General features: G+C 33.3%; 1 protein-coding gene across 2 annotated transcripts; it reads left to right on the top strand.

Moving 5' to 3' along the window:
* The first annotated feature begins 768 nt into the window (after positions 1–768).
* LOC107863135 (wax ester synthase/diacylglycerol acyltransferase 11) lies at positions 769–5,096 on the top strand. 2 transcript variants are annotated; one of them, XM_016708935.2, is made up of 6 exons: positions 769–1,658; positions 2,025–2,600; positions 2,901–2,967; positions 3,264–3,382; positions 4,181–4,390; positions 4,955–5,096. In XM_016708935.2, the coding sequence occupies exons 1-5, from the start codon at positions 1,386–1,388 to the stop codon at positions 4,370–4,372; spliced, it is 1,227 nt and encodes a 408-aa protein (XP_016564421.2). In that variant the 5' UTR covers positions 769–1,385; the 3' UTR covers positions 4,373–4,390; positions 4,955–5,096. The 2 variants fall into 2 exon arrangements, with proteins under 2 accessions (XP_016564421.2, XP_016564422.2); XM_016708936.2 differs by having other exon boundaries at positions 944–1,658; positions 3,279–3,382.
* The last annotated feature ends 4,518 nt before the right edge of the window (positions 5,097–9,614 follow it).

The following is a 9,614-nucleotide window of genomic DNA, read 5'->3' as shown; positions in this document are numbered from 1 at the left end:
TAACTTGTGATGAAGTTTTTATGTCTTCAAATTACTTGTTAAGTTCAAATAGAGTAGAAAGCCTAAATTTTTAATCTCCAGAAATCAAACAATACAGATTTTTAAAGTTTAATTCCTTAAGAATTTAGTTTCGGGTACACAATCTGTATGTTTCACACTACACTTCAATCTAAGTTCAAGACTGTTTCAAGAACACCAATGAAGTTTAATACCTTCTACACAAGTTCAAAATGAACTATCAAAGAAGTATGTTTATCTAAAAGAAATAAGATGAAGTAGAAGTTGAACCATGTCCTCCGATTTCATGGAGTGTCCTTAAGGAATTAATTTCCCTCAAGTACCCGAGGTTGCGGAATTTTTCTCTCAAAACAAAATGGCTCACAATCTGAAGGTAGCAGTACCTCAAATTTTCAGATTCGTCGAATACACTTAACGGTTGATGATCACAAAGAGTTTTTAGAAAAAGAATGATGTTTTTCAGCTCTTAAATCGTACCTATACCTGAGGAAAAGTTCAGGTATTTATAGCCTTTAGGTGTCCCTTCAAAAAGGAAGCAATTGTTCGTAAAACAGTCATTATTTCTGAACGTTCATGTCACCTGCACCCGATCTGTGCTGGAACTATGCCTGACCTGCGGCCGCAGGTGGACATTGTGCAAATTCCAGTGACATTTTCGCAACACCTGCGCTGGACCTGCGCGGTCGCCAGGTGCGCGCGCAGGTCACTTTTCTACACGAAACAGTGTGCCTTTTACCTCGAAGGGTTGCGTCCCTTCGAGGTATGTCGTGCATGCGTTTGCATGGCGTCCGAAATGTGTTCGCACATGGAGAAAAACATTCCCATTGGATTTTTTCGGATCACAATTTCACTTGTTTTCCAAGTTTCAAAATCCGAAACCAAAGCCAAAGCGAGCGATGACGATGACAGCACAAGGCATCTCTTTGTTCTTGCCTCACTATCCATTTGAAGGTGTGTTTCTTAATAAGAATACAATAAAGTTGCTTTCTCCTACCAATGTTGGAGAACTAGACTTTCCTAAATTGAAAGCTCACTTTCCCTCCAAATTATTACCTCCATTTTTCATTCACACCTCTAATTTGAACGCAACAATGAAAAAAAAAGAATCAAAAATCGTTATCAAAATAGCTAAACCAATAACTTTTTTTCGATTCGAGTAATTGATACTGGTTCGGCTACGAACAACCTAGAAGATGCAATAAGTTGTAAGGTCTCCATCAGCTATTTTTGGTAGACTAGACTAGACCAAAGTTTATTGCCATTTTTATATATATGTATGTACACCAACAAAGAAAGTATTCTCCTTGAGGCATCCCTTAGTATCACTAAAAAAGCTTAGCTATTCAATTTCCCATAACACCAAAGCAATGGGGAGCCTTGGTCTTAAACCAATTGACACTAAGACCAAAATAGGACCTAAAATGGGCGTGAATACTGCTAATGGCCAGAAAAAAAACACTGTGGTGGTGACAGAGCCAGAACAGGAGCCAGCAAGTCCAGCTACACGATTGTTCCATACAAAGTCTCTTAATTGCTACATTATTGCCATATTAGGTTGCACTACAAAGATAAACCGCGATGTCATCAAGAAAGGCCTTGAGTCCACTCTTGTCAATCACCCTCGATTCTCTAGTATATCGGTATGTACGTAGGTCGAAAAGTTTGTTTGTCGAGTTTAGCTTCTATGTATTGATAACGAAAATTTGCAATAGCTATCAGTGACAAGTCTAGAGTAAAATAAGTTACACGCTACAACATGTTAAAATTTGGGGTGGAGTTGGTATGTGTATAAGTTCGTCAAAACTTTGTAACTTTGGTCCAAATTCTAAAGATGCATTTAAGAAGAGTTAAACTCATTAACTTCAAATCCCGAATCCTAATTAAAAGACATTATTATATTTATCATTATTATAAAAGTTTACACATCTGGCTACCTTTTTATTGCTTCACATTCTTTGTGCTCCCTTTGCTTGTGTTTCAAATGTTTTTGTTTGCTAAAAAAATAGGTGGTGGATGAAAAGAAAGGTGCAAGGAAGTGGGTGAAAACGACAGTAAATGTGGAAGATCACCTAGTATGTCCGGATTTGGATCCTGACATGGATTCCCCAGATGAGTTCCTGGAAAATTACACATCAAGTCTAACAACAACACCCTTAGACATGACAAAGCCACTCTGGGAGGTACACATCTTGAACGTGAAAACATCCGAAGCCGATGGAGTTGGGATTCTAAAATTGCACCATTCAATTGGTGATGGCATATCAATTATCTCCTTAATCTTGGCGTGCACTCGTAAGGCATCGGATCCAGAAGCACTGCCCACTATACCTTCAAGTAACAAGAAAGAAAAAAAAGATAAGGCTGGATGTTTTAGTAGGTTTTGCTACTATGTTTGGTTTTCGTTTATGTTGTTTTGGAATACGATTGTGGATGTTGTTATGTTTTTGGCTACCATTATGTTTCTGAAGGATACGGACACACCGATGAAAGGAGGAGCTGAGGTTGGGGATAGTCCTAAGAGACTTGTGCACAGGACTATCAGCCTCGACGACATGAAACTTGTCAAGAATGCCTTGAACTTGGTAATAAGGGCACATTCACTATACATCTAGTAGTACTAATTTTTTTTACAATAAGTTGCAATCATTTTCATGTCAAAATGTTGGTCAACTCCATTTGATTTGACAAGTAGAAGTGCACCGAGAAGTTTATTACTATTAGGTCGTCCACAAAAATCTGTATATCCAATTACTCTTTTCCAATAGGATTGAAAACCAGGCATTGCAGTTTTAGTCTGCAACAGAATTCTATCTACAATTAATCCTCATGATTTATGCAGATAATTGTTGATCTAACTATGGTACATATTGTGGTTCTTGTAGACAATTAATGATGTAGTGATGGGCATGGCACAAGCTGGTTTCTCACGTTATCTCAATAGAAGATACGGTCAGTCTCTCTACTCTCTATTAAATACACCCTATTGGGAGAATTGGTTTTAGAGGTTACTCTACTTATTAAAAAACACTTTACGAATTCTCCATTTTTACATATAAAAGTCTGAAAAATTATTTTCTTTTATTTATTTTATTTTATAAATAACCAAGGAATCTTAATTCATCATTTCTTTCGATCGTGATCAAACTATAAATATGAATTTCAGATTAATTTATTTGTTCAACTTGTATTTTTAGATTTTTACATGTTAATTTTCACTAATAGCTACTACTCCATAAAACAAAAAGGTGGTATATGTTCAGGTAACAAGAAGGGGAAAGGAAGCAGCAAGACAAATAATCTGCCCAACAACATTCGTCTTAGAGGATCTATTGTTTTCAACATCAGACCTTCTACTGGAATTAGAGTAACAACAATCCTTTCCATGAATTTATTTAAGCTGTGTTTCACTTTCTTCTTTTTATGTTAAAAGGATATTTTGTTAATACTATATTTCCTCTTAAAAAAGAATGATCTATTTTGACTTGAAATGGAATTTAAGAAAATAAAGAAAACTTTTGAATCTTGTAGTGTTAAATTAAAATTATGCCATATATACCAAAATGTCTTTAATCTTGTGATCTTAAATATGTCACATGAAAAGTTGGAATTAAAGTATTGTTAAAAAAAAAATAGATCATTCTTTATAAAGGAAAGTAAATCATTCTTTTTCAAACGAAAGGAGTATAAGTTTCAATTAATTTCAATATGATGACACTCTTCTATAAAAAAAATGACTTGTTATATTTAAGTTTAAAAATTTAAAGGATAGTGTTAGTTTATTACACCGTCCTTTAATTTTTTTATCACAAGATTCGAAAAAATAATATTTTTAAAGTTTGTGTCAAAATAAAATTTTAAAAAGGCATAAAATAAAGAGGAAAGAGTTACTATTAAAAATGATGTATAGTACTTTTATTTTATTTTGTTTATTTTTTCTTCGTATTATCTTTAGTATTAAATAACTACATAAGTAAACTTAAAATTCTAAAGCATTATTAATAATGATAGTTTAATAAAATATATTTCTAATTAAATTATTCTTAAGATGTGTTTCAGCCTCTAGATCAACATGAGTCAAGTAATATGAAAGGATAGGGAGTACCATTTCCTTTTCCAATAAATGTATTGCTTCTGACATTGGGGATTTAATGCATGCACGCAGGCTCTAGTAGAGATGATGGAGAAAAGATCAAAGGCAAAATGGGGCAATGAAATTGGATATGTGCTGACCCGATTACCCATTAGTTTACCCGATAATCCGTTGGATTATATCCGGCAAGCTAAAACAATTATCGACAGAAAAAAACTGTCTCTTGAATCCAGATTCTCTTTTCGTGCTGCTAAGTTATTTTAAGAAATTGTCGGATCCGAGGTGAATTTTCCTTTCTTTTGTGGTCCGTCTCATTTTATATGATCATGTTTAACTATAAAGTTGTGTGATATTAAATGTGTCATCATAACACACATGTATCACTATTAGATCTTTATAACTTCTTTTCAAAGTAGTTCTTAGTCCCCATTTTAGTTGCTTTGAAATAAATGAAGGAACACTTTATTATCTTTTGTCTTGATTTATGTTGATCATCATTATGTCGAGTAAATATCTCAATAAATCACTCAAATAATTTCACATACTTGAATTTATATCTATATAATACTAAGTTTTGCTTTAACCCACGAGCATGTCATATTATTAGAAACTATTCAATCTTAAAATTTTCATTTTATGTTTAAAAAGATGGTTTATTGTCACGTAAATATTACGATAGCTAAATGTTATATGTTTTAACAAAAAAAAAGGTTGATCGTGCTTTAAATAAACAGGGTCGCATAAATTTAAAATATGGAGTATATTTTAAATTTTCTTAATTTAAAATATAGCTAAATGCTTATGAATTTAGTTTAATAAGTTATTGTGTTGTGCACTATATGAAAGGTGGCAGCAAAGCTGACAAGCAGAATACTATCGCACACCACAGTGTTAATATCAAACATGGTTGGGCCTCAAGAAGAGATCACATTTTTTGGGCATGAATTAGCATATGCTGCTCCTACAATTTTTGGACTCCCTCATGTTAGTATATATACTTTATTACTCCCTTAGTTGATTCTTTGACATCTTTAATTAGCAGATTTTGGAACCTTGATTAAACAGGTTATTAGGAGTTCATTAAATTAAAGTTTCACTCATAAAATTTCAACTAACTTCAACTTTTAAATATTCCTTTTTAACTTTAACTTCGAACCAATGAATATTTAAGCACATACTTAATCACATTAAAAAAAATATATATATCTCAGCACGCTCGTTTGTACTCACTAGAGAGAGTTTGAATAACGATGGGCGGGTTTGGTGGAGTTAATAAATGGGCGGATTATATATTGACTCAGGCACAAAAGTTATTTGGTTTGAAATGAATTGGTGAAAAGAGAGTCATATTTCAATCTGTCCAATTCATATTATTAAGTTTTAATTTCTTTGTTTATATTCTTATATTATTTTTAGCACTTTATCAAACTATTATTTTTTTTTATTATGCAATTTATAACATATCAAATAAAAAATATATTTTGACAAGATTCTTCATGAGTCAATTTGCTACATATCAACTCAAGTTTTGATGGGCTAATGTTGATTAGATTGAAATGAGTAGAACTAATAAATAAATAGGTGAATAACCAATATAAAGGACCGGTTTATATTTTCATAGGCTAATTTTGTCACCCTATATGTGTTCTCTATGGTATGTATGTGTAGGCGTCAATGTCATTTATGAATTTGGTGTGGTTTGCAGGCAGTGACGATACATTTTCAGAGTTATTGTAATAAAATTACAATATCAATGGCAGTGGATCCACAAGTGATTCCAGATCCATACCAACTCTGTGATGACCTACAAGACTCCCTTCAAATGTTTAAAGAGGCTGTCACTAATAATGCTAAATAAGTAGTTAGTACTACTGTCTACCAGACTTATTATTGTCGGAGTTATTTCTTTATTTGGCATTATTGGTTTGTTTTAGTTATGCGTAGTCTATCTTTTAAATAAGACAGGAAAGTAAAAGTGTCCCCTCATTATTGTAAATTATGAATTTTCTACCTCTAGCTTTATTGCCCCTTTAACAAGGTCTTGTTGGCTACCTAGCTGTTATGATAGAGAAAAAATGAAGATGTTACGAAGCAATATTATTGAATTCTATTGAAGGTCGTCTCTCTTAGTTTAATTATTCTTTTCTTCTTTTATTTGATTTTTAATAAGCTAGACATAAATTTAGAAGAAATTAATACTACTATGTGATATTTGAGATACTGAAATTGGTTGATAAGAAAATGGGAGGTGATATAGTGCGGTATTTATTTTGACACATATTTATTAGAAACCAACCAAGTATATATACAGTTTAGACAGAGGCAATAAAATTCTGTGGCAGCTAGCTTATTATTATAAGAAATGTGACGATGAGTTTAGTGATTATTGAGGGCCAAAATTAGAAATATATAGGTCAGAGGAAGCATGTCTCAAGGTGATTGAAGCAGCTTAATATTTGATGAAGAAGACAATCTGGTTGACTTTTGATTTTGTATATAAAATAGTGTGGATACTTTATTTATACATCATACATATACGATTATACATTATTTAAATAATGCAAATGCATTAAATAGCAATGTGCAAATATTATATAATATACACATATGGATTCATCTCTTAATACACACATATGTATATGTATATATACGATTATATACTATTAATACACTATAGGTATATATTGCATATGCATGCGAATTAGTTTATTTGGCCATATTACTTGACCGGATGTTTTGGACCTTTTTTTTCCTTTTTTTTTGAAAAAAAGATGTGCTACATTAGATGCAAACTATTGCCTGAACCATACATATGTTGGGCTCAATTGGTGTGAATGGAAAATGAAAAGTTGCTTGGAAGGGACATAACTATTTGAGTAAAAGACACACTTTTGGGAAAATATATGATTGTTTGGAGGGTTGTGGCTGTTCGGAAAAGACACACTTTTTCGAATGGACAGACATGACTGTTCAGAAAGGATACACCTTTCCGGTGAACTATTGCCACCTTTCCGGTGAACCATTGCCACCTTTCGGTAGGGGCATTTAATGGCTATATAAACTTGTATTTTTTTACAGGTTTTGTATGAATTTTTCTGCACTTGAAAACATTTCTTGTCTTCTAAAATACTCCGTTTGATCATCTAACTGTTGAGTGAAATCGAAGAGAATCTGATCGTTTGAGGTACCACTACTGTCGAATTGTTAAGCCATTTTATCCTGGGAGGAAAATTCCGCAACCTCAGGTACTTGAGGGGAATTATTTCCTTAAGGACACTCCGTAAATTCGGAGGACTTGGCTTTTGCTGCTTCATCTAATTTTATTTAAAATACTAAAAACATACTTCTTTGAAAGATCGTTTTTGATCTTGTGTTGAAGGTTTTGAAAACTTCATAAGTGTTCTTGATTTATTCTTGAACTTGTGTTGAAGTTGTTTTGCCAAAATACAGATTTTTTATGTACCTGGAAACAACAATCTTAAGGAAATAACTTTGAAATTTTTTTTCTTTTTTTTTTGCTTGTTTGGTGAAATTTTCTTTTCACTAAAGTTTTTTTATTCTTTCATAATTTGTATTATTTGATTTTTGGAGATTAAAGCTTTAAGCTTTCTACTCCGTTTGAACTTAACAAGTGACTTGAAGAAATAAAATCTTCATCACAAGTTAGAGATCATTCGGTTTACGATTGGAAGTCATAAAAACTTCATCGTTAAACTAGAAACAAGGGGTGTTTAAAGTTGCTACAACTTTATAAGTAGTATTTCGATATACTAAAAATTTACTGTCTTGTTGTGATAGGAAAATGACTACTGACAGTCATGTGCATGATACTGCAACGACTGTGGCAACAACTAGTGTTGCCACAACAAGTCGTACGAGTGATCCGTAAGCAATGGCACCAGCGGAGAAACCAAAAAAATTCACGGGTGTTGATTTTAAAAGGTGGCAACAGAAGATCTTCTTCTACCTTACAACTTTATGTCTTAAAAAATTCACATCTGAAGAAGCTCCAGAGGTTCCCGAGGGAACTTTGGACCAAGAGAAATTTGTCGTTATGGAGGCATGAAAACACTCCGATTTTCTATGCAAAAATTACATTCTAAATGGCCTTCAAAATGAATTGTACAATGTGTATAGTGGAATGAAGACGGCAAAAGAATTGTGGGGTGCGCTAGAAAGAAAATACAAGACTAAAGATGCTGGAACCAAGAAGTTTTTTGTTGCAAGATTCCTTGAGTTTAAAATGATTGACATCAAGTTCGTTGTATCTCAAGTCCAGGAACTGCAAGTGATCATCCACGATCTCCTCGCAGAAGGTATGAGTTTGATGAATACCTTAGTTGAACACATTAAAAATGTTCTTGATATTCACATAAACTTTATTGTAAGTTTGATCGTGAACGAGGTGTTTCAAGTCGCGACGATAATAGAGAAGTTACCACTTATGTTGAAGAACTTCAAGAACTACTTGAAACATAAGCGAAAGGAGATGTCGGTCAAATATCTTATAGTAAGATTGCGCATTGAAGAAGACAATAAAGCCGCAGAAAGAAGGTCGAAAGGAAACTCTGCAATAAGTGGAGCAAATATTGTAGAAGACGACCACAACAATTCTAAAAAGCGGAAAAAAGCTGGACAGAAAAGCAATCAACCTAAGAAGAGATTCAAGGAAAAATGCTTTAACTGTGGTAAGATTTTTCACAAGTCAACGGATTGTCGTGCCCCAAAGAAACGCAAAAAGGACCAAGAAAATATGACTGAATCCAAAAAAAAAGTGGACAATCTGTGTGCCATGTTATCTGAATGCAACTTGGTAGGAAATCCTCGAGAGTGGTGGATGGATTCCGGTGCCACCCGCCACATTTGTGCAAATAAGGAGTTGTTTTCTTTTTTTGCTCCGGCTCAAGGCGAAGAGAAGATATATATATGGCCAACTCCGCAACTGCAAAGATTGAAGGAACAGGAAAAGTCTGCCTGAAAATGATATCAGGCAAAGTGTTGACTTTGAACAATGTCTTGTATGTACTGGGGTTATGAAAGAACTTGATTTCTGTATCACTTCTTGACAAAAATGGATTCAAATGTGTATTTGTTTTCGAAAAAATTATACTTAGTAAAGGAAAAGTGTACGTAGGAAAAGGCTGCCTCACTGAGGGCCTATTCAAAATGAATGTAATGAATGTTGAAATCAATAAAAGTTCAATTTCTTGTTACTTGCTTGAGTCTAATGATTTGTGGCATGAACGATTAGGACATGTCAATTACAAAACATTGCGAAAACTTATTAACTTAGAAGTTTTACCAAATTTTGAGTGCAATAAATCAAAATGTCAAACGTGTGTGGAATCAAAGTATGCTAAGCATTCGTATAAGTCCTTTGAAAGGAATTCCAATCCCCTAGACGTAATACACTCTGACATTTGTGATATGAAGTCAACACCATCTCGTGGTAGAAAAAAGTATTTTATAACTTTTATTGACGATTGCACTAGATATTGTTATGTCT

This window comes from Capsicum annuum, chromosome 3 (genome assembly GCF_002878395.1).
Source record: "Capsicum annuum cultivar UCD-10X-F1 chromosome 3, UCD10Xv1.1, whole genome shotgun sequence".
NCBI lineage: Eukaryota > Viridiplantae > Streptophyta > Magnoliopsida > Solanales > Solanaceae > Capsicum > Capsicum annuum.
Note: the sequence above shows the minus strand (reverse complement) of the source record. Positions and strands in the feature narration are given on the sequence as shown.